Source organism: Myiozetetes cayanensis, unplaced genomic scaffold (genome assembly GCF_022539395.1).
Source record: "Myiozetetes cayanensis isolate MyiCay16 unplaced genomic scaffold, myiCay2020 scf2-11, whole genome shotgun sequence".
Classification (NCBI taxonomy): domain Eukaryota; kingdom Metazoa; phylum Chordata; class Aves; order Passeriformes; family Tyrannidae; genus Myiozetetes; species Myiozetetes cayanensis.
The window spans coordinates 12,985,580-13,012,236 of NW_026087411.1; the positions used below are offsets into that span (position 1 = coordinate 12,985,580).

Here is a 26,657-nt window from a genome sequence, read left to right on the forward strand (position 1 = left end):
CTGGATCAGTGCCAATTGATATTTCAGTCAAAAACATGGAAAAATTTGACTAAACTATGCTTTCTAAACTAAAATAATTTCCTCTAAAGTGCTGCTAAGTGCAGGTACTTCAATCAGAAACACGAAGAAATAAACGACAACTGTTTTTTTCTACTGAAGAAGACTAAAGAAAATCTTAAAACAATATGAATTAGTAATCTGTATCACATCCTAAACAGGCACAACAGCTGTATTATGTCTTCAGTTGTTTCTTTATGACCTGCTATATAAACATATGGCACAGAAAATCTGTTACATATTTATTTTTCTAAACATTAATTTATACTAAATTCTGTGATATTTTCAGATGTGTGTATTAATAAATTAATAAACAAAGACTGTGCTATCATATAAGTGACACCAAACCATAGGATAGGAATATAGAGCAAATACTGTCATCCATCTAAATTTTTTTTAAAAGTACTAGAACACGCATAGGATAAAAACCTGAAATCTAAGTTTAATTGCAGTGGGTTGAGATGAGAAATCTTTAGTGTGGATCATTTCTGTTTATTTAAAAGTGATTTAAGAGCTAACACATTTCAAAACCAGCAGAATTGCACTTTTCCTGAATTTCTCTAAAGAATTTATTAGAGATTACACTATTTCTTTATAATCCAGGTTATTTTTCCTTTCAGGTAAAAAACCCCAAGAACAAACACAAAAGCAATATTGTGGTTTTAGTAGAAAGAGACTAAAAGTTAGCTGTTAACAATTGGTATTTCACTTGAAAATAAACCATACTCACAGGAAAGAATAAAGTTAAACAAAAACTATCTAAACCCCCAAAAATTACTGAAACAGAATAACATCTAGTATTATTAATCTCATAACTGATTAAGATTTTCAGAGCCATATTCAGAAACCCAAACTGGAGAAATCCCATCACATAACATTCATTGATTGATTAGGGCACATTAAAGCACAAGATCAGCAGCAAAAAATAGCTGGAAGCATATCAATTTACTGCTAGGAGATGTTTCCCATACTATTTAGAGCAGAGGCAAAACATTAGGTTTCTCTTTTTTTTTTTTTTTCCTTTTTTGTTTTAAGTGTTGGACTTACTCTGTAATTGATACGAAAATCTTTTAAAAAAATCAAATGAAGACCCAGCAGCACTTAGGCAGCACTTAGGTGAGCCTAAATAAAGATGTTGCACTTCAATTCCTGTGATTAGAGATGGATCACTGGCTTTGGAAAACAGTTTGCGTACTGATTGTGAGATGCAGATGAGTATCAGCTATAGCAATCCCTACTTTGAATTGTTTCAAAAGTCAAGCTATGAGTCTGTAGTTCAGTGGAGATGTGGAAAAAAAGCTAGGAAAACTATTTTTTAAAACCCCAACTACTGCTATTCTGTTCTGCCTTTTGGATGCCTATTTGATAGGACAGTAGTACTGAAACCATACATATTTCATCTGTATGCAAAGTTTGGTAATGACTTGTCTTAAACATCATTACTAGCGCAATGGATTAGGTTATTGCACATCAAATACCCTAAAATAAGGTTTGCTTTTGGGGTATATGTGAAGTTGTAAAAAATGTACAAGAAAAACTGGCAAAAAGCCATTCAAGCTTTTAAGAGTAAATATCCTTTGCAGTAGAGCAAGCTATAAAATGTTTAATGGTTATAAAGTCTAGTTGTCTTCTACAGATAGAAAATGTTACCAGCATTTGAAAGAAAGCAATCTTGGAAATGATATTAGAAATTTGACTAACAAATTATACCATAAGAATAAAATCTAGAAGTTCTTTACAGATATAACATAGTGATATTATAAATTGTGATGAAAAAATAAATCTTAATTAAATAAATTGTTATCCCAGAATAAACACAGGCTTCTTTCTCAGTTGAGCTTGAAAACGAAACCAAGCATAGTAGATACTATTCCAGTTATTCATAAGCTTCAGAACTATGAAATCACACCATATTCATCAGTTCAGCTACATGTCTAAAAATCTCTAATAAAATAAAAAAGCCTCAGAAGGCCTGTTTTTCACATGTCAAATTTAATATAATATTCCTGTATTCTCAAGTCCTGAAAAAATGTGGTGTTGTACAAGACTGTTAAAATATGCCCAGTATAATATTTTGATCATATACTTGCATTCTAAAGATTTATGAATGACCATATTTTCCTTGCTCCTGTTGCCACTTCTGGCTTCTTCAAATTAACTTTAGTCCTTTCAGTCAGGCAGCTAGAAATTTGCTCATTACTGGAACAGTAACTCTTTCTTTATATACATCCTTATAAATCTGGTTAAAGCACATCTGCACCTTTCAAACATATTAACTCTATTTAATTTCAATAATGTGTGTTTCAGCCTCAGTTTTTGTCTTTCTTCACAGTACCTACGTTCTACTTTGGAATGGTGCCTAACAATGACCTATTGAATCTTTAGCAGCACTTAAATAGGATTTTTTTTAAATGTCACATTTTGCCAGATGGGTTAGTACTGCCCAGAGTGAATCATCACCATTTATTCTGATATTCACTGTCATCTGACATTTATTACACTCCCAGAATGTAAATTAAGATACTCACCAGTGGACCCAAAGCACAACCTTTTGCAGTACATGCCTGGACTCTGAAGGAATGCAGGCTCCACGGAGCAAGCCCATAAGCATAACAACTTAGCTGTGATGAATTTTGCAGCAGAACACCATCCATATACAATCCATAGCTAGTAATAATACCTATAAAACAATGTGATAGCATTCAATATCTAAAAAGCTACAGAATTTAGAAGAAAACTAATGCTATATACATCAAGTTGGTAGTAGTTGTAGCATTTCAAATTGTTTACTGTTGAGCACATAATGTTTTTAGCATGACTCTGCACACAAAACTCAGAAGAAACACACTTCCATCTTTAACTGTTGAAAACCTCACAACTGGATTGCATCTTTTAAAACAATTACACTATTCCAAAGACTACCACTTAACAAACTTGTAACTAATAGCAGCCAAATCATCTCAGAATCAGGAAAACTGAGGCAATTCTGGTCCACAGCCTCTGCATACAGCTATTGAAACTTCTTCATATGCATATGGCTATTGAAACAAGAAAGACACACAAAACTATCCCACATCTTAACAGTTTTAGACCTAGAAAAAAATCTACAATATAATTGAAATGTGGAAGGCCAACCCAGGGCAGTGCTATAACTACAATAAATGGGTAACAAACAATTTTGTCACACAAAACACCTTACTGGTGCTCCTTCTTGATGATAATTATTTCAGAAAACATATTTGCAAACTCAAAACAAACCTTAGCAAGACTTTTAGACAGAGGAAAGAATGGTCCTTCCTATATAACTGGTTAATACTAACTCAAAAATTTAAGGTGATTGTTTATGTAATTTATAAGTAGTTCTAAAATTCTTTTCTTCCAAAGGTGCACGATAGGACAGATTGCATAAATCCTGTACAGTGTTTTGAATTTAATGAACTAAAGACTGAATTTTACAGATTTAGACTGGAAGTTGAGTTTTCAAAGTAGTCCTTTTTCTCAGAGCTGTTCTTCCATCTTTCTCATTTGTGAATATTCTCCCTTTTTAAAAGCTATTTCCATGTGAAATCTTAAAGTGAGTAAATGTAAAGTTATAGGATTCATTTGAAGGGAGTTTAGCTCAGAGGATGCTTTCTAATCTTTCCATTATAAGAAACAATTTTGTATTGAAAAATATAGTTCAGTTCACCATTACTTCCCTTAAAACTGAATTTTTTTGAAACTATATTAAGGAAGATTTGGTTTGAAATTGAGAAAAGATTTTCCCCTCTACTAAATGGAGAAATGCTTCATAAGTAAAAAGTGTATCCACAACTGTTTCAGCTGAGCTTTGAAGAGTTGTACTTCAAAAGATTTATATGCTAAACCAATGCAGAGCTGAGTATGGTGAAGTGATTCACAGACTTCTCAATTCTTTTCTCTTCTAGAAAAGCAAGAGGCTAAACAGACAACAAAGACGTGTGTGGGAGGAAGTCCTGGTAAATCTCACACTATCAATCCTACCACATTTGACAGGCTTCCTAAAGGAAAAATCCACTGTGGTTCTAAATCTAGTTGGTTGCAAAGCAAGAGCATTAATGGTTGATATTTACCCCACATTAAATAAAATAATTATATATATTTATATACACTTAAAAATATTTTATTTATCTCAGAGTAAACACGTGAATGCTGGTGTTAATGATGTCTTTTACACAGGAAAAACCTCAAACATTGGCATACCCTAAGCATCTATACTACTAGAACTAACCCTTTAAAAGTATCATAGAATCATGGAATAGAACCGTAGAATACACTGAGTTAGGAGGGACCCACAAGGATCAAAGAAGTCCAACTCCTGGCCCTGCACAAAACAACCCCAAAAATCATTCTGAGTGCATGAGGGCATTGCCCAAACACTTCTTGAACTCTCTCAGGCTTGGTGCAGTGACAGCTTCCCTGGGGACCCTGTTTCAGAGGCAGCCATCCTCTGGGTGAGGAACCTTTTCCTAATATCCAAACTAAATCTCCCCTAAACTTCATGCCGTTCCCTCAGGTCCTATCCCTGGTCATCAGAGAGTATAGATCAGTGCCTGACAAATCATTATAGCCATTATTAATTCCTTTGATACTTATGGTATCAGCATGAATCATAATGAGATCATTTGGTATTAATGTAGGTGTTGTATGTACCTCTGTGGCTTCCCCACTGTAACTCAGTATTGATTCAAAGCTTGACTCCTCTCTTTGTGCTATCTTTATGAAGAAGACATATAGCCTTTAATCCTATTTGCCACCTTTGGCCTCAAGGGTAGCATACTAATTCTCCTGAAGTTTTTCTAAATCATGGCAAGCAGTTGGACTCCACATATATCACGAGAGCCTGGTAAAGTCTGTGCTGTCCAAGCCCCGATCAGCCTACACACCCATTCGAAGCTGATCAGCTTTCTCAGCCCATGGGAATAAACACTAACATCTGTCATGCAGTAGCAGAAGAAAGGAAGGGAGAGAGAAAGGAATGGCCCTAGAGATCTAGAACTTCTGATTATGAGAATACACCAGTAGCAGGCTGAAGTAAGAAAATTTAAGGGAAGGTGCCTTCTGCTGGTCTTTCTCATATTTCAGTCTTCTCAACTACGATATTTTTCAGACTTACACAGTTTTAAAACACTGACATAGAGAGCAATTATAAATTATGTGACCACTAGGCAGCCCAAAAGATGCACTGAGAATGAACAAAACAAAGTCACAGAACAGTGCAAGCTTTCCTGATCAAGCATTTGCTCAGTGGAAAGTTTTAGAACTTGCTTATTGTTGGCAGGATTTTAATTCTTTTTATAAAATGAGAAAAAGGATGGAAATAGAAAATTGGAGAACGGGAACATGTTCTAATACATACATCATAGAACCATAGAATCACTTAGGTTGGAAAGGACTTTTAATATAATGGAGTCCTATTGTTAACCCAGCACTGCCAAGCCCTCCACTAAACCATGTCCCAGAGTGCCACAGCCATGCATCTTTTAAATACCTTCAAAAATAGTGCCTCAACTTCTTCCCCGGGCAGTCTGTTCCAATGCTTGACAACCTTTTCTGTTAAGGTATTTTTCCTAATATCCAATATAAACCTCTCTGGTACAACTTGAGGCCATTCCCTCTTGTCCTATCACTTGTTATCTGGGAGAAGAGACCAAGCCCCACCTCGCCCCAACCTCCTTTCAGGCAGTTGTAGAGAGCAATAAGGTCCCCCTGAGCATTCTTCAGGCTAAACACCCACAGCTTCCTTAGCACCTCATCATAAGCCCTTTGCTTCAGACCCCTGGCTAGCTCTGTTGGCCTTCTCTGGACATGCTCCAGCACCTCAATTTCTTTCTTGTAGTGAGGGGCCCAGAACTGGACACAGGATTCGAGGTGCAGCCTGACCAGTGCCAAGTACAGGAGGATAATCCCTTCCCTAGTCCTGTTTGCCACATTATTTCTGATATAGTCCAGGATGCCAATGGCTTTCTTGGCCACCTGGGCACACTGCTAGCTCACGTTCAGCTGTCAACCAGCACTCCCAGGTCCTTTTTCTCTGGGCAGCTTTCCAGCAACATTGCCCTAAACCTGTAGCACTGCATGGGGTTGTTGTGACCCAAATGCAGGACCAGGTACTTGGCCTTGTTGAACCTCATACCACTGGCCTTGGCCCATCAATCCAGCCTGTGCAGATCTCTCTGCAGGGCCTTCCTGCCCTTCAGGAGACCAACGCTCCTGCCCAACTTGGTGAGATCTGTGAAAAAACTGAGGGTGCACTACCACCCTCAGTTTTTTCCAAACAAGTTATTTATTGTATTTAATGTATTATTGTATTTAAAAGAGCCAACATGTACGCAGTAAATGCTGTATTAACAAGATACCCAAATTTACTCATGGATCCCAACTTTATGTTGTTTTAAAGTAAGTTGGTGGAAACTTACTCATTAAACTATAGGTCTTTGTCCTGTGCTGTTGCCATGCATATATGTACATATATATTTATACTTATTTGATTAGTTAAACCACTCTCTAAACTATTTGGATTTTTTTCCACAATGAAAGGATAACAGGATCAGGTCCCAAGACAAACTATAAAAAAGCGCCTATTTTAGTGAAAATTATTTAGACTTTTGCCACTAAGCTACATACATGACCTTCCTACCCCATTTGCTCCCTTCCCATCCCTTATCTCTCCCCTTTCTCCTGCCTCCTTGCCTTTGCCACATATGCTGATAGGTCTTAGAAACAGGGTTAGAGAGTTTCTAAGGGGCTAGGAGGCAAAATCTTCCACAACAACTTCCAATGAAAGAACCATAAATTACCAAATACATTATTTAACACATTACATACTTTTATTTTTTTCTAAAACTATTGTAAGAGCAAAATATTATGTATGTGTAGTTTTACAATCAACAATTTTGTGGAAATCATTTACAGTGTGTTTAGGGAAGCTTTACAAGTAGGATGTGCTCTAGCAAAATTGAAAGTAGGAAAAAACTTGCAGGACAAAAATGAAATTGCTGTAAAACCACTGGGAGAAACAATATATCAATATCAATATGTTAAATCAATGAAGAAAAGTATTTTTTTTACTCTAAATTTAGTGATTTCTACATAGCATCCTCTGCAGTGATTTAAACTGTTACATACATGATAATAAAATCAGAGCGAATTCCAAGGTGACAGTGTGCAATCTCATTAGAAATGTAAAATTTGTCCAAAAGTTTTACAGATGGATATTTCATAATGGAAAACATTTCTCAACAAAAGAAAGTATGTTGTTTAACTTTCACACCCATGGAAATGCTGACTACACAGAACACAAATCTAATTATTATTACATATCAATTAACATAAAAGAAATTAATCAATTAATGTAAAAGAAATTAATGTTTTATTGGAGGGTGAAATTAACATCCTAGACTGATATTCTCCAGGAATGCCTATTCCTCAGCTCAGTTATCCTGGAAAACATTAAACAATGAGATGTAGTACACAAGAACTATCAAAAGGGAGCACTTTTGAGCCACTGAAACAGTACGATAGGCTGAAAACCACAATCTCCCAGCTGCAGACAATGATACTATCTCAGGTATTTTATGTGCTAAAATGATCATTAAAAATTAAGCACCACATATAAGCTGCCATTTAGAATATTAATTTACCTTTACTAATCATCTTTTTAACTTGAGGCTAAAAGAGTTCACTTACCATTCGGATACTCAGGCTTAGTCCATGAGATGTTAAAGGAGTCAGATGAATATGACTGGGCTTTTGGAGCAGGAACACCTTCTGGTGTACTCTCATCTGTTATAGCTGTGCTAGCTTCACTTATTGAACATCCACCTCCAGTGCAAGCCTTAAAATATTAATCAAAACAAATAAACATACTTCAGTGCAGCACCAATATTTTAGCAATTTTTTTTTTGCTAACGTGTTATTATTCTTCCATATCTAAACTTAGTAAGTCTGTCATTTTCATAAAAGATACTTTTCTTAGCATAAATTTGTTTACTTCTTTTAAATAACATGATGATGTAAGATAACTCATGATACTTAGGTTTTAGGTATAATATAGCTAAAATATTGTACTGTTTGACTTGCAGCATTTTCCATTTAAATGTGACTCCTAATCAATCGGATTTCCACTGCTTTTGCAGCCACAGTTAAGATAATTATAGTACAACATATATTATTTACAGTACAAAACTCTTCAGTAAATGACTGTAAATCTTTCACAAGTTTCAGACACAGAATATACTGACGAACTTGCAAGGCACTTAAAAAATTACCTCAAAGAACAGTCATTGAGAAAAAAATACCATTCAGACAGTGCCACACTTCACAATAGCAGATGCAGATTAAAATAGTGAAAAAACACTCCATTATAAACCAGTATGTACCAATTATTATTACATGTTTATGGAAAATAAAGTAAAATAATTCGCACTTCAGTTACAAAAGGAAAAAAATATTAACCACACTATTTTTGTATTTCACTTGATTATGAAATAATACAATATGCAAGGAAATGTGCATATCACCCCATAAAGCTTTTAAAGTTTCACATGCACACAGCTATGGTCTTTACATGTGCTGGACTGCCAATTACTTGCACTAGCCATGACAAGAGACAGGAGCTCTCAGAAAAGTTAAAAAAAAATACAAAAATATATACTCTGTACTGGATTTAAAGATTTTTGTATTAGTTTATTGTTTATTTTGGTTTTATTATTTAACAATAAAATAAATCAAAACTTGCTTTCAACAAAGATTCAGATTCGGACATACAGTTAAATAAAATTTATGAGACCACCTGTGTTTTCCAGAGTTGCCCATGTGCTGAAGTGGACGAGTAGCCCACTGCAGATCATCAGCACACAAAGGAAAAATAACTTTGCTGATTACATCTCCAGAAACAAAATATTTCTCCTAATCTATTATATTTTATTTGAAAGGATTGCCTTCAACTTCCTGTTTCCCGTTGTGTTTCAAATCAGAGAGCAGTCAACATATCTCCTAACCCCTCCAAAAGTTTATACTGACACCATGGGTAAAAATAAGTACTGTTTGTAAATGAGGAACTATTTTATACACAATTATTTTGATTTCACTGGAAATTACACTCACAACACAACTAAGGAATGACTCCCTGTGTTCAGTCTGAACTACCAAATAAAGATGAAAGAAGGAAACATCAGTTTTGGGAACATCAAAAAATGGTCTTTACTTTAAAAATGATAGTGTTTAAAAAAAAACACAAAAAACCAACAAAACCCAAAAAATAGAGTCAGCTTAGATGGATGCTGAGGTAATTATTAGAATTTTGATAAGGAAAATATTTAATTAAATTATCCTTCCAGTAAAGGCAAAGTAATCTTCGAATTATTTCCTTTCTACTGACTTAATAAAGAAGTCAAAAAGACCAGTTCTAGAAGGTCTCTTCCTCATACATTCCTTACTTCCTTGTTAATAAGTTCCACCAAGCCTGCTTCAGCAGTGGAGGGCTTCTTCTTTTAAGGGCTTGGTAACAGCAGCCTTCCCACTAATTTATTTCTTGAATGTCATGCAGCTCAATTTTTGTATCCTGAAATTTGCTGGGGCATGTAGCTTCTGGTTCTTTTGTAAACAGGTGGATTTTGGGTCAATGTATCCAAAACAAGTGGACATCACCAGACTCTGACAATCACATCCAGTGATGCTCAAAGCCACGAAATCCTACATCGAGATCAAGTCCCTTTGTCATTCTGAACTTCCCTGAGAAACAGATTTCAGGTAAAAATTTGCAAAAAAATACCAAAGCAACTAGACAGCCAAAGGACAAACAAGCCACCTAAAATGACATCACATAGTGATGCTCCACAGATTACCCACACAACACAGTTCTGAGGAGATAGCAGCTTAACAGGTAAATCACTAAAGCACTCAACTCATAGAAATGAGTGAGACACCTTGGCTTCTAAAGGCAGCCTTTCAGCTTTCCATTTGCTTTCAGACTGGCCTGGCTCACACCCATCCAGCTTAGAGCGTGAACAGAACAAAAACAAGTTCCTTTGCACTAGTCCATGAAGAAGTGACCTTAAGTCTTCTTGGCTGACTTTTGGAAAGAAGCATTAGATTTGCTTACAAAAGCTGTTGTAGTCATTTATGAATACAACTGTTAAATAAAAAATGGTAGTAATCAATTCTGAAAATTGGTAACAACATATAAACATTTTGCTAACTTTATTTAATGTACTTATATTAATAATAAATAAATAATAATGGCCAGTCTTCGCGATGTGAAGATCCGGGGAAGGTCTTTACACCTTCCAGCCTGCGCATTGGATTTTTTAGGTGAGACACAGTGTGCGCGGAACTGAGCCCACCCTTTAATCCTAAGGTTCATCTGCCGGGGCCAAGCGAGCTTGGACGGTGGCAGTGAGGTCCTTAGGACGTAGGTGGGTTGCCTTTAAGGGCTAACAAGCTCCATCTGCCCGGGAACTTATATTAACCTGTCATACAAAAGTTAAAGCCAGCAGCCTGTGTTGATGATGTTCTTGATTCCTGTGTCCAATATGCAGCTTTTGATAATTCAATTTCCCACATAAACTAAAACCAATTTTTGAATGGATGCAAACCAAAATTATTATTACCTGTGCAACAAGGAAAGGATTCTAGCTGATAGCAATATTTTTTTCTAACAAAAAAAGAAGGAATCATTTAGTTAAGTAGCCACTGTTGACTATTACTTTTTTTCTTTTTTACTTTAAAATTTTTATTGAATTTCAGTTAAATTATATATGAAATGCTAAATATTTCAAATTTTTTTCAGGTATGCATGCTTGATTTGGATTTTGGGGGTTTGGTTTTTTGATGGTGGTTTTTTGCTTGGTTTTTTTTCTTTTCATAAAGTATACAAGTAACATGGATCCAAATTTTTTACGAAAGCTATCACATCTAAAGGATACTTTAGACTTGCACTTTCAGACTTGTTATTTTCAAAGCTGCAAGGACATTTAAATCTTCGAACCTGCCTATCAGAGATCATTACATTTTATCCTGGTAAATCTGGCTTTTTTGTCACTAGAAGAAATTATACTTTCTTACTTTCTGGTTACAACTGATTAAATGCATATAGTGGGGGGTGGGAGGAAGAAAGAATGAAAAATGAAATATAGATATCAAAGTTTCCTAAAAATTTATTCAGTAACTTCTAGGAAAGCTATGCACACTATGAACCAAAAACAACATCCACGCAACACTTCATCCCATATCCCACGGCAGAGCCACTAAAAGAAGCAGTTCCAGTTGCTCTCCAGATCATAACTATTAATTCTTCCATGATCCCCTCTCCTCGTGCCCCCATGCACAGTAGCTGAGCAAGAGCACAGAAGAGCTGTGGCACAGTGAAGGACAGCACAAATTCTTTTGATAATTCTGCTTGTTTGGTGAAGGCATAAAATGCTTGTTGATGTACTGCCTGAGTTTTGGACATGGTGCTATTTTATATGCTGTACAATTTGCTATGCTGAAATATCTAGGCACAAATGAATTAATTTCAGCATGAATCTAAGCTTTAATTAGACTGAATATTCTTGTTTTTTCAGGTTCAAGTCAGATCCTTATCATTACCTGAAGGTAGTTTATTTTTTATGGTATAATATTTAGAACATTCAAGAGCATGTTAAGAAAAAATGAATGCATACCCAGTCTACATAAATGTAAATTTATTCATAATCAAGAGCAGAATATTTTTCTATGGCATTTATCAAAGCAAATATCCTTATATAGGTATTGTTATAAAATGAACTGTGTGCTTAAAACAAGAGACAATCCCCTGCTTTTATTCACATATTTTCAGGTTTGCTATTGAGCTGAAGCTGTTCTATTTTGTCACAAAATAAAACCAATGATAAAGAAACAAATGTCTCTTAAAATGTTTTGAATAAACAAAATGATACTTCACACTTAACTCTTTCTCTCTGCTATTTCCTTCTACATACAGATTTTATGAAGAAGGAACAAAATAACAGCGTAGAAAATATGAAAGGTTAATATTTTTAAATACATTCAATGTTTTTTTCTAAGTTGGGTCCAGGAGACATTTTTAAAGCATTTTATATATTTCTGGTCAATTATTTATTAGTTATAATCCAACTTATCCTTGAAGAAAACCTGTATTTGAATGACATACCAATTTTTGAGGACCTGTTTTGAAACAAAAACCCTACTTTTGTTCAGGATGGCTTATCCACCTTAGCTTCAGAAAGAAGAGGTTAAACAAAGTGGACACATGAACCATTAAATATTAAGATGCTAACAAAATCACAATCATTTTCACCATTTTATACCTCTACTACACATCTTTAAAACTTACAGCTAGTTTTATGAGGTATTCAGTACCCGGGGAAAGCTGTGGAATAGTAAAATCCAGAAAAGGTTCTGTGCTGTTATAGATTACATTCCACTTTGTAAAATTCTGCTCATTGTTGGCAATATAAATTATATAGCGATCTAGGATTCCATTTACTTCTACTGGTTCTTTCCATCTGCAAATAAAAGCAAAATGTGATTAAGACCAGAAAAAAAAAAAAAAAAGATTCAGACCATACTGAAAAATGTAAGGCTTTGTTTAGGTGACTTTGAGGGATTTATTTTAAGAATTTGAAAACACAGCCATGTAACCACAAAAATACATCTAAGCCATACCTCTAATGCTGTATTTGCACTCAATAGATAAATGATTACAGTAACACACAAAGCAGGGGCTACAAAAGGGCATATCACCAGAACACTTCCTGCACTGAAGTTTGCAGAGGCTATGCCCATATGTAGGTTATACTGATTGCGTAAAGACAAAATGGAAATTAAGTTGGCAAGTGATAATCAGAAGGTTCACAGAACCACTAAACTAATCACTTCTATGCATTTAATCATAATAAATTTAATTTTATGTCACAAACCCTTCCCCTGATTGAACTCACTGGAATTCTTGAATAAACTGATGCACTATTGTGTTGTCAGGAAAGAAGAAATCCTTACTTACTGTACATGTATCGTTCTAGAATCCAAAACCGTCAGGACCGGGGCATCTACGTGAGATGGTGGCAGCTGTGCTGTAAACAAGGTGACCTGGGAACTGTTTGTACAGCCAGCAAGCGTGCAGGCAGTGAGCAGAAACTGGTGTGGCGTAAAAACTGCTAAATCTAGGACAAAAAAATAATATGAATTTACTTTGTATATCACTTTTACCTTGTTTTTCTTTAGCTTTCAGACAGTAGTGAATTCAGAAAATCAATAGAAAGGGGGACCTGTATCTCCTAAATGTTTCAGGTTTGTCCCAGAGGAGTGAAAAGGTGCTGGTTCTTTAATAGCAAATAAATGCAAATTTTTACTCCTAATATTAGATCTGTGGGGTGTGCTTTGGTTGAGGTGACTCCATTGTACTCCATTTCCACTAGAATGCATACCACCCAAACAGAAAAAACCCCAAACATTAGCTTCTCAGGTGCTACATACTACATCAGTTTGCTACAGTGGTAAACGAACACCTCTGAGCTGATTAAATCAAATCAAATTAATGGGAAAACCAAGATTCATTAACACAACTGGATTATATACATTTTTTTAATGTGCTGTATGATACATGAATGTCAAGCATCAATACATACAATGGTTCATGACATACAAATTTCACTATAAGCATGAACACAAAGGAAGCTCCTTGTTGCCACCACTCACAGTGGTCTGTTCTCTCTTCGCCTGATTGTCTTCAGCTGCACAAACACCAAACAATTGCAAAATATATTTCACTAAAGACTGTCATAGCAAAAACACTGTTCAGTGGTTATTTATTACAAAGCTATCCTGAGCTTCAATTACTGCAGAAAATGGTGAATAAAATGTAGCATTTTTGCTGCTCTAAAAGATCATATACTCTTCCCTATGCTAATAAATGAACATTTGACAGAAAAATTATTGCATGAAAGTAATACAGACCTAATTTTCTAATATTTTTTTTTAATTAAAATACAAATCACAGACTTTAATAAGCAAACCCTTTAAGAAGGAATTTACAATTGAGGTTTTGGCAATAGTATAAGATATACAAGTAAAATGTTTATGCTACAGACACATGTTTTTCAGTAATGCCAGAAAATTTCTAGGTTTTTGCAAGATATAACAAATAGTAGTGTTTTCAAAGCCACTTAGTAGCAAACTATAGTTTTGTACAAAAATATCTGTGAGAACAAATTCAAAAACTGCAATTGGATGAGAAATGTATCACCAAAGCAGAGATGTTGTAGACCCAACTTTTCTCCCATTAGTCTTCCCCTCTTATAATGACTTCAGTCCCTGCCAGTATGGAATTTCTTCTGATTTGTTCCATTCTGTGTGAGGACAGAATGAACTTGTGCATTTTTATTGAAAATATGTATCACTCAGTGGTATTGTTCTGTGGAGCACATGGTGAAGTGTGAGTTAAAAAAAAATGCTGTAGCTAAAAAAAATCATCAAGTGAACGCCTGTAACGCAGTGACATGTTTAATCAACATAATGGGACTGATTCCACCAGGGTTAAGCAGTGCTTATGTCCGTGAGAGGGGGAAAGCACACTCCAGAGCAGGTGCTCAAGCTGGCTCAGCAAGCAGGGAAAGTAAACTCCACACACTGCACAGACTGTATTGCCTTCATCAGTGTACACCTTCCTGGATCCCTTATTCTTTGCAGTTACCACCAGAGAAGCCAGAAAAAGTACCGATGGAGCTGAAGGTCTGTGACACAAGTACCAGATACTTCATGTTGTGGGTGTGCAAACAAGTGACCAGAAGGATTTTACTTTTAGCAATCCTAAAACAAACAGCTGAAATCAAGTCATGGCACCTATTTAATTGCTAACCTTGTAAACAGTGAATATGCATTCTTCTCTCCAAGCTGAAACTGTATTGTGGGGCTTCACACAGCACAGTGAACACAAAGGAAAGGAAAAAAGAAAAAGTGGATGCCTCTTCTATTTGTTTGTGGTGGATCACTCTTTTCCTTGTTGGTGAGGGTTATTTTCCCCTTCTTTAAGGAAAATTCCACATCTAGAACTACTATTCTTTAAAAAAGTAGCTTGATGCACACTGTAGTTGATGGAACTACTTGAAGACATAAGAGTTTCTGGAAATACCTAGTGTAATTTGAAGAGGGGAAATATTTTTTATTTCCCTCCCTGAAAAAAATAATTGACTATAAGTTACTATGTGTATCTCTCAGTCTCTAGAATGTAAAAAGCAAAAAAGACAACGACAGCCAAACATGTAAAGTTTAAAAAAACCACAAGAATAACAAGAAATGGAAACGCAGCACATATGAGCAGTGAGATCCTTTTGAATCAACTGATAAGCATACTGAGAGGGAAGGGAAAGATAGGAGAGAAATAAAAAAAGAGTCAAAATATGAAATATGGGGAAAAAAGCAACATGTCAATAAGATCAAAGAAAATCTTTATTCCTCATCTTGATTTATTAACACTGAAGTATTTTGTCTACTAAATGCCAAATAGAAAGTTTCAAAGGAATCTCAAAGATTAGGTGGGAAAAGGTTAAAAAGAAACATTACGTTTGTGGAAGCAGGAGTAGAAAACAAAGAAATTAGAGCATGAGCTTTGTCACCCATTAAAATCTCTCCACATACTTCATCAAGGTTTGGATGAGCCAACAAATAATTGTAGGCAGTATTTCTAAAAGGTTAGAACTAGAAACTGACAAACTGAACAATAACATCATATTACATTGTAATCAAGGCAATTATTTGTCACGATTGGATTTGGCAGATATTTTCCTATTTAAAGTTCAATGTGTTTCATAATGGATCACTGGATTCAAACAACTACAGATACAAACATGAAGATGAAGGAGGAGGGAGGAGGTTCTTAAAACTACAAAGTCACTGTTTGTCAAGGTCCTCTAGCAATAATGCCTTGCTTTCCATTTGCTTGATTGCATGATTTGCATAAGATCAAATGTAGGCAATTGTGGACATGAAAAGCAGATCGCTCTCAAACACATTAGAAATGGATCCACAAGCATTATGTGGAAATGTGTTACAGGAAAATGCACCCCAGTGCATGGAAAACTCACTGATTAATGTCAAACATACTATAATTTACAATATAGAGCATGAATTATATGTTATTTTACAATTGATTCCATGCTGTTGGTTGGAAGGATTTCATTAATCTTAATTTAAAAAAATGAGCCCAATAAGGACACAATTATTTCCTTTAAACTTACAGCAAAAACTGAATTTTTTTTTTTTTACAAATTTTCCTTATTAGGCTATATTCCTATCTATTCTACAATTCCAGTTCCCTCAGTTACTTTAAAATAAGATCAAATGTTTCTTATTTCAATATTCTAATAACTACTCTTTAAAATCACTTATTTCTTACCAAAACAAAGCTAAACTTAAAAATTATAGAAATTCACTGAGGAAAAAAAATAACAATTCAGGATTTGGTCTTATTTTCATTTCTAAACTCAGAAGGGCAAAAGGTACCAAAGGATAGAGAAAAAAAGACACTTTCTTGGGGGTAAAGGATTCCCTCAAATCATCCTATTAAAGTAGTAGGTAGACAGAAAAACAATTCTGTATTTTTGTGTCAAAAACAAAACAAAGGAAAAAAACTAAAATAAAATGCCACTTTCCCCAAAGAAAAAGGTGGCACAGAGAGAGAGGAAGGATCAACCTGCCTTTTCACATCTTTGACCTCAGAGGTAATACATACAAACTAAATTATTTTCTAACTGACATGTCAGCAGGAGAACTGTTAACTATAGCTATCATTAAAATCAATATTTGCATACCAGTGCATTTATCACATACGTGGTCTATGTGGAACTTCCCACACTAACCAACTACAGTAGTTGCTATCTATGCAGTTGCTAATAACCACCACCATAGGTCCTGATAGAACAATCAATGCATGAGACAGAAAGAATAAAGAATGACCCTCTTTGCATGGTCAGTAAAAACACTCACTTTGCTTTGATCAAATTTAATGGATAGTCATTGAAAGATAATATGCAACATTACAGTGCTACTTTTAGCATGGAATTTGTTACTAAGATAGAGAGAAAAACATAGTATAGTAAAAGAAAAAAACAAACCATAACACCTGAAATTAGAGATTTAACAAAACATGAGCATCAGAGCACATCACCATTCAAAAATAACACAGTAATAATATCTACAATGTTTTTATTTATATGTAAGATATTTGATATTCAGGTTTTTGATATTCCTCCCCTCTTCCACCCTATTTTCACTCTCCCTGACTTCAGGGAACTATTTTAAGGGCCAGAAATGGCAACGTCCCGTCTTGTTGAGTGCTCACATGACTTACGTAAGGAATCCCACATAGTTCCTCTCAGGAAAATAATCAAGACAATAGCTATCCCATTGTTACATTCAAGAGAAAATAATACAGCAGCATTGCAGCAAGAGATTGTTAGCAGCACAACAAAGAAAACCTGCTGAGAGAGTATGAAAATGAAAAATTTCCAAAGAATTCCAATCACCATGTAGTTTATGTAAGTAGACTGTACGAACACTTCAGCTCATTACTCATATCCTCACTCTGTTCTCTCATCTTGTTTCTCAGAACTTGTTACATTAACCCACAGCAACTTAATATTTAATTAGAAGATAAACTCTTTGGGACCATAAATCTCCATCACCAAATACGACAATGACCCATTCTGATTTTTATGCATCAAAAAATAATAAAAAAAAATATCTTTAATTCCTATGCTAAGTGTCAAGATCACATTATCAGGCTTGCTCCATCAGACACCATTAGCAGTCCTCTGCTTTCCACCATTTTCTGAAAGCAAGCAACAACTCATATTTAACTTTTAGTACAGTACTTCCCGCTTGCTTTGTTTATAAAGCACTGATCACCCTCAAAGAACAACCACTAATGTATAACTTTCTCTGGAAAGGTATTATACTATTGCTGCATTGTTTCATAGATCTCCTGAAAACCCCACACCCTACTCAACATTCCCTTGAAAATAATTCAGAAAAAATCAGGGTGTCACAAATGACACTGAGGTACTTCAGGCAACTCAGGCAAGCCAAAGAAAACCGTGTGCTTGTGTACTTAATTGTCTAAACTAGTAAGGCCTTTCACATGTGCAGCTGGCCCATTAACTGAAGAAAACAGTTATCTTCCAAGATAAATTCTAACAGATATGAATTAATGAATATTAATTAATAATTAATTAAAGAATGCTCATGTGATTCTGTAATGTTGCAGAGCAACAGTTAAAAGTCCAAAAAAAAAATTTTGTGAAGCCATTAAAAACAAGGCCAAGAAATAAAGAAAAATAAATAAACTCAGGGTCTCAAATAATTATTTTCAGGAAGCACCATAAGCTGCTATTCTGGTCTCTAACCACCAAAGTCTGACATAATGGAAAAAAACCCTTGGCTTCCAACTGGCCAGCAAATGCTGATGTGTTTTATAAACTATTTGTTCAGCAGTAAATATTTCTGGTTTTCTAAATTATTAATTAAAAAGAAAATTCTTTACCGTGAGGGTGGTGAGGCACTGAAACAGGTTTCCCAGAGAACCTGTGGATGTTCCTTCCCTGGAAGTGTTCAAGGACAGGTTGGATGGGGCTCTGAGCAACCTGTTCTAGTGAAAGGTGACCTTGTCCATGGCAGGGGTTGGAAATAGATGATCTTTAAGGTCCCTTCCAACCCAGACCATTCCATGAAAACCTCATTCCATTTGAGATTTTTACACTTAAAAATCCAGGAAATTTCCAGGTCCCATCTTAGGAAATAAAAAGCATGGCACAAAACCATGTTGAACAGATTAATACCCGCCATAGCAGAAGATCTTCTACCTGAAAGCCAGTGTGGTTCCAACAAAGGTACCACAGACATGGTATTTGTTCTCAGACAACTGCAAGAGAAGTGCAGGGAACAGAACAAAGGACTCTTTGTTACCTTTGTTGATCTCACCAAGGCTTTCAATACTGTGAGCAGAAAAGGTCTGTGGCAGATTTTGGAACGTTTAGGATGCCCTCCCAAGTTCCTCAAAATGATCATCTCGCTTCATGAGGAGCAGCACGGCCAAGTGAGATATGGTGACGCACTTTCTGAGCCGTTTCCAATAGCCAATGGTGTGAAGCAAGGCTGCGTTCTCGCACCTACTTTATGCTCCAAAGGGCCACAGCAGACCTCGATGATGAAAACGGTGTCTACATTCGGTATCATACAGATGGGAGCCTATTCAACCTAAGGCGACTGAAGGCCTACACTAAGACCTTAAATTATCTTATCCGTGAGCTGCTTTACGCTGATGATGCTGCCCTTGTTGCCCACACAGAAGTAGCTCTGCAGCGTCTAACATCCTGCTTTGCAGAGGCTGCTGAGCTGTTTGGACTGGAAGTCAACTTGAAGAAGACAGAAGTTTTATATCAGCCTGCACCTCAGGAAGTCTCCCATCATCCCCATATCACCATTGGTGAAACAGAACTCAAATCAGTCCAGCAGTTTAGTTACCTGGGTAGCATCATCTCCTCAGATGGTAAGATTGATGCAGAAATAGACAGCAGGTTAGCAAAGGCATACAGAGCTTTCGGTAAACTCCATAAAAGAGTGTGGCAAAACAAACACCTGAAGAAAACTACAAAGATCAGCGTTTACAGAGCTGTTGTACTGTCTACTCTTCTATATGGGTCCGAATCATGGGTCATTTACCGCCACCACTTGCGTCTCTTAGAATGCTTCCATCAGCGCTGCCTCCATTCAATTCTAAACATGCACTGGACTGACTATGTGACCAACACGTCTGTCCTTGAACAGGCAGCAATCACGAGCATTGAGGCCATGCTGCTGAGAACACAGCTGCGCTGGGCAGGGCACGTCTCCAGGATGCAGGACTACCGCCTCCCTAAGATCGTGCTCTATGGGGAACTTGCCACTGGCTGCCGCAAGAGAGGAGCCCCGAAGAGGAGGTACAAGGACTGCCTGAAACAATCCCTCAGCCTTGGCCATATTGATCACCACCATTGGTCTACCCTGGCCTCCAATCGGGAGGCCTGGAGACACACCATCTATAACGCTGCTGCTGCTTTTGAGAACACACGCAGGATCACTCTCGAGGAGAAAAGACAGCGCAGAAAGAATCGCGTCTCGTCGATATCACCTGGAGTGTCTTTCTGCTGTGCCTTCTGCAACCGGACTTGTCTATCTCACATTGGCCTTTTTAGCCATCAGCGTGCTTGTAGCAAGCGTGGGTAGAGCCCTTCTCAAATCTTCGTTCGCGAAGCCTAGCCATGATGATGATGTATAAAAAAAGTTATATTCAAGCAAAAAACCCTTTGGCATAAATGTGAAACAAAAGGATCTTTAATCATTTCAGTTTGCTATGATTTCAAACAATTAGTAAAGATTTTAAACGCACGTGGTAGGACTATGGAAAAGGGGCACTTTTGGAAAAGAGACAGCTCCAAAGCACATTAAGGCTTTTGAATATAATTATGTTTTAACAGCAAAGATTATAAACTTTGTTTCCACTTTTAGTAACAGTGTCTCTTGGTTATGCTTTCTTACATCCTCAACTGTTGCATAGAAAAACTTTCTGCTATTTACTGGCCCAAACTCTTGTACTTCTTTGAGCCCAAACTCATGCCTCAAAATTTAGGTTTCATCCTAGCCAATTCACAAGGCCACATCAGCATCCATTCCTGATTAAAGTGCTTCATTTTTCCTTTTTATTTTAGTAAAACTGTTTTATTTCTATTCTTCACTTAGATAGATACACATCTTTTTATTTAAACATGACTATTATTCCTACCCCATTACAAAAGTTGCAATATAAGTCTCTAATTTTAAAGCCACATCCCTGGGATAGTTGCTATGGGTACATTTTCAGGCTGTTTTCACTCTCCAGTTAGGACGCACCAGCTTGAAATCCTAAAGATGCTCAGCTGAAGAAAATTCAAATCATGTGGAGTGCCCCACACCACATGGTTAAGGAAAAGTAGAAGCAAAACAACAGAGAAGAGCATTTACACTTCTCTTAACACTTTACCACCCACTAATCTACCTGATTCCTCATGTGACTCTAAAGACATGTCATGTCACTGACCACAGAAGAATCACAGTGCTCCTTGGAAACCTTCTTCCCATTACATCCCTGACACATTTTCCCCTGACTCATCATCATTAGTCAACATCAGAAAAATACAGATGGTGAGAGAACAACAAGAGAAACATTTGAAAAAACCTCTGGATGGTGAGAGAACAACTCTCACCATCCAGAGGTTTTTTTCAAATGTTTCTCTTGCTGCCAAAACAACAAAAAGCCATTCAGTCAGTGCAAACATTCATCATCAAATGAGCCCAATGAATTTACAAGTTACATCTTTGCTTACAAGAATTAAAACCACTCACTGTCTCTCTAGTTTACTTCAATTATAACAATTGGACAAATAAAGTCAGTTTGAAGGTCAGAGGGAGAGAAAGCAGTAGGAAGGCAGAGCACATTAATTTTTACCAGGCACATGAAGAGAAGTAATTGTGGTCAGTATCACTATCTTAGTTTTATTTTTCTCTTTCTCATTGCTTTACACATCATATGGAATGAAGCAGCCCTATTCTAAGATTTAAATGAAAATTTCCATTCATGAATGCTTCCAATCCAGTACTATTTCTATCAGCTTCAATAGAGGGGAGTTGTTAGTATACATCATAAGAACCATGATGTCTTAGTCAATGTTTAGCCCAAAAACTGAAAAAGGAAAAAAAAAAAAAAAAGGTGTTTTAAACATTTTACCTCTGTATTACTTCAGCTTTATATTCACAACTGGAAAATATATTTGCACCAGGTAAATACATTGCAAATTTGAATCTCAGACACCTGCCTCCATAAAACTGGAACTACTCTGGATTCAAATTAGTATGACCAAGGACCCTTTGGCTCACCAGCAGAAGTACATCCCAAGTAATTCCAATCTTGCTGCAGTGGGAGAAACAAAATTCAGATCTACCTAACATTTGGTGCTGAGATAATTGTTTCAGGCCACAAGAAGTGCCAGACTGCCACTTTTACAACCCACTGAAGAACACATATGAATGTGCCGCTGTGGCAAGAGAAGCCAGTAAGAGATGAAGTTATATACAAACGTATGGTAAGTAATACAGCAACTATTACTATCCATTTTATATAAATCAACAGTGGGGCCTCATCTGGAATAGCATATATTACAGAGTGTAGAAATAAAGTCTGTCTGGAAAATAGCAGTGAGATAGCACAGACTTGCAAACACTTCCTTAGGAAGAGAGGCTGCAAAAACAACCTGAGAGAAGGAAACAAAGAAGATGACACACCATATAGGGGTATAAGACAGTAAGTGCTACATAAAAACGCAATTAGGAAGCTCTGTTCCCATGAATTCCCTTTCAATAATACAGTGGGGGTGGGAAAAAGGACATGCAATAATTCAGAAAGTGGAATTTTCAGAGAAAATCACCCCACCCAATATCATGGAACATCTACTACTGCTGACAAGAAGATTCAGGTTTATCTTTACAAATCAAATTCAGGGGGAGAGACATGAAGTATCAACATCATATTTTTAAAATTATTTTTATAAGCATCACTGTAATTTGCAAATCCGTAGAAAAGTCCTGCAAGATTTCTATACTTCTCTCTTTGTATCTGAGACAATTTAGAACTCTTCAACACTGTATTTTATTTTTTAAATTTTCCTCCAAGGAAAAAAAAAAAGAGGGATGCAATTAAAGAAATTAATTTAAAAAAAAATATTTTCTTTGACAAAAATCAAACAATGTTACCACTAGATTTTTCTTATTAGAATTCAATATGCATACTAAATCACAAAACACCATTTTAACCCCAAAACAATTGTTTTAATGAACAAAATACTCAATAAAAACAAATCCATCAAACAAGCAGAAGCTTGATACAGCACATTCAGACTAGAAATTGGAACCAAAATAGGAAAACTATGACGAGGGCAGTTTGAACTGCCATCAACTACAGGTTGATTAACTTAGTGATTTACAGGTTATGAGGTTTATTTAGCAATATCTGCATTTTAAATCCATCATGGATAACTTGTTCCATCATTTTGTATAGTACCAGGCATGTAGGATATGATTAGAGAACAACTCTCATCATCCAGGCAAGGCATCATGTGATTTAATAGTTTCTCTAGAAGAGATACTATCACCTTCCCAGGACCAGAACTAGCTCTGTACATCTGAAATATAGTCAGAGGATAAAGGGGTTTGCCAAAACATTACTGTAGTGCTGGAACAAGGATAGTGGGAGGACTCGGCTTCTGAGCACTGATCCTAAACAAAACAATTTATAGCAAGTTAAATCTGTTGCAAGACTACAAATGCTGAGCTAGTTTTCAGCTGACCAGGGAACTAGCAGCATAGTAAAATATATTGTACTTCTACAGGCTCTCCTCTCTCCACAGTCCCAGCTGTGGAGTCATTAATATGGTCAGTGTGTGATTGGGGAAAATTATTTGGATTCCATCCCCCATTTTTGTTTCTTTTTTTTTTTCTTTTAAGTTTTCTCTCTTTATATTTATTTTCAAAAACACATGCACACAAAAACAAAACCAGAAGAATGAAAAGCCCAAAGTTTTTTTCAACTTGACATGTTGCACTACTCAGTTATGTCATGTAGTGTCAGTAATGTCATCAGATAACATAACTGCCACAATCTGATGTGATGCATTAAACTGGGATTACCGGAATAAATCATGTTTGTGGGTACACAGATCACAGGTGGTGCAGTCAGCTGCTCTGTATTATGGCGTATCTATAGGATGTGCAGATTAGGATATAATGTCCAGAGGCTTGTTCTCGTTTGTGAAGTGCTTTGTAACCATAAGTCAATAGTAAGGAGCCACCAAACAGTTATAATGGCATAAACCATCATCAGGGAAAAATACAAATCGATCAGTGCCAGCGATATAACAAAAAGAGCATGCATCTGTCCCCAGCCTCATAAATTCAGTGGTTGTTGCAGGCTTTTCCTCTATTCCACGTGTAGTTTATTAATACTAGTTACTATCATAAATAATAATAATGTAGAGTAGTTTATTTCAAGATGAATGCTCTTCTTATTATCTGTTGATCCTACACCTTATTTCTTACATCATGTCCATATTCCTCCTGTAAATGGTGGGGGAAGAGCTGGCTAAATTTATTGCTTGAAGTTTATGCCCTTTAATTGGCAACAGAATGCTATGCCAAGAAAGTTGTCTGTGTAGGCACCCTGAAATATCTGCATACCTTAACTAGCATGGTAAGCCTCTACAAAGGAGGCATAGAATTTACGTGCTACTGCGTGCTATAAATAAGTAATAAGAACAGATTAGAATGATGCATTTACGCCTACTAGTGCGAGTGAGATGCATAATTCACAAGTGGCAAACCCTTAAGAGGCTTTCGTATTTCACCCCAACCCTCTTCCCCCCCAACTCGTGTCTACATAGAACACAGGACATTGTTCAGTCCCACTGATTCACAAATTTTTACTTTACTTGTTTTTCCCAGATAGACTGTTTAGGTTTTTTTAATCACTACTTCTTTCTTGCAGAAAAGCAACAGACACTATATTAATAGTCATTCCTGGGTATGTGTCTGCTTTATGTCACATTATTGGTGTCATCTTTATGAATGTTCTTGTGATACTCAGGGACACGATTAAGAGAACACAGGACTTGCAAGTGAAACTTCCCAGCACAGGAAGAACATAGATAGGTTGGAGTGAGTCCAAAGGAGGGCTACCAAGTTGATTAGAAGGATGGAGCACCTCTCCTGTGAGGAAAGGCCAAGAGAATTGCGATTGTCCAGCCTGGAAAAGAGAAGACTTCGGAGTGACCAAATTGCGACCTTCCAGTACCTGAAGGGAAACTACAAGAAAGATGGAGAGGGACTTTTTACAAGAGTATGTAGTGACAGGACAAGGGAGAGTGGATTCTAATTGAAGGAGAGTAGGTTTAGATCAGATATCAGGAAAAAATTTTTTTCTGCGAAGGTGGTGAGGCACTGGAACAGATTGCCCAGAGAACTTGTGTATGCCTCATTCTTGGAAGTGTTCAAGGACAGGTTGGATGGCGCTCTGAGAAACTTGGTCTAGTAGAAGGTGTCCCTGTCCAGTGCAGAGGGGTTGGAAACAGATGATCTTTAAGGTCCCTTCCAACCCAGGCCATTCTATAATCCTCTAAGATTCACAATTAAAGTGACATATTGCTCCTCCAGCTGGACCTCCAGGGGAAATACACTCATCTCTGTGTCCATTCACATCTTCAGCCTCTCTGCTGAAGTCTCTAAATACCTGTTGTGACCAGAATTTTTATGACAGGTCACAGATTTTGCTGAACCTATGGCTTTTCTCCACAGCAGTTCTACCTCTGAGAAGTACTCTGTTACCTGGTGATAATTTCAGTCTAGCTGCTTTAATATTTTTTGGTTCTCAGGCTGAGGCACTACAATGTTGATTCATATACATCCCAAAGAAGCACCACTAGGGACAAGCTCTTTGGTGAAAAAGTTACCTTCTAATTTTCTCAATTGTTTTGAACTTAGTCTATTTTTCTACCTGGATTTTCCTTTGTCCTGTGTGCAAATATTTTAAATTATTTTCTAGTTCTAACTAACATTTGGCTATTTTGCCTCAATCTTTGCCACACAACTTCTTTTCATAGTTAAACTAAGACTTGTACCTCTTTTTTACGGTAACATTTATTTATTTATTTAATCTTTTTATTTCTTCAGTGAATCTCACTTGATTTTGAATTTTCCTTAACAAACTTTCTATATACTTTTTCTTTGTCTGCAAACTTGGGAGGAAGACTTTAATTGTGCATGTGTTTTAATTCCTACTACAATTTAACAGCTTAAAAACTGTTACGTGACATTGCAACAATGGTATTAAATCCCAAGAGCTGTACCTCAAAAAAATCAAAACATACTAGTGGAAATGAAAGTAATACTACTTTTAATCTAACTCACCCTTGAGCTGATGAAAAGGTAGCAAGCCAGCTCATGAGAACATTCAAAAATTCTTGCCAATTGGATTGAATTTTTGTTCCTTTATCAGAAAACAAACAACACTATTAAAATGAAGTGATAAATAGCTCCAGTGTTGAAGTTCAGCTTTCAAAAGGATGCTGTCAACATACTTTATCAACATTGGTTGGTTTTCATTATTGATAGTTTCCTTAAATCTCAACATTTCTCCTAAAATAGACTGAAAATAGAACTTATGCATCCTTTGTATGAACTCACCTAGTCTAGCCAATGATCCTGGATAGGTAAGCAATGAGGACCCAGAATCTCTTAATAAGCCAGATTGCCTTGTCACCTCTGAACAACTTTATGTAGCCCTAAACATAACCAGACATTCAAAAAAAAAAAAAAAAAATCGAGATATGCAGACTGTAAATGTGACTCAAATGTATCTGTGTAATCAAGGAACATGGTATGTCCAAAGAAGCCATCACAAAAACAATACCAGTGTTTATCATCCACCTTTGCATTCATCTTAAGAGCATAAGTCTAACCATTAC

General features: G+C 36.3%; 1 protein-coding gene across 1 annotated transcript in view; it reads right to left on the bottom strand.

Annotated features, from left to right (window-relative positions):
* The window catches only part of USH2A (usherin), a 378,573-nt gene that overhangs the window by 173,921 nt on the left and 177,995 nt on the right, over window positions 1-26,657 (bottom strand). The window contains 4 exon segments of the mRNA XM_050315138.1: window positions 2,586-2,737; window positions 7,765-7,912; window positions 12,413-12,584; window positions 13,082-13,241. Of these exon segments, the coding sequence (XP_050171095.1) occupies window positions 2,586-2,737; window positions 7,765-7,912; window positions 12,413-12,584; window positions 13,082-13,241 (632 nt within the window).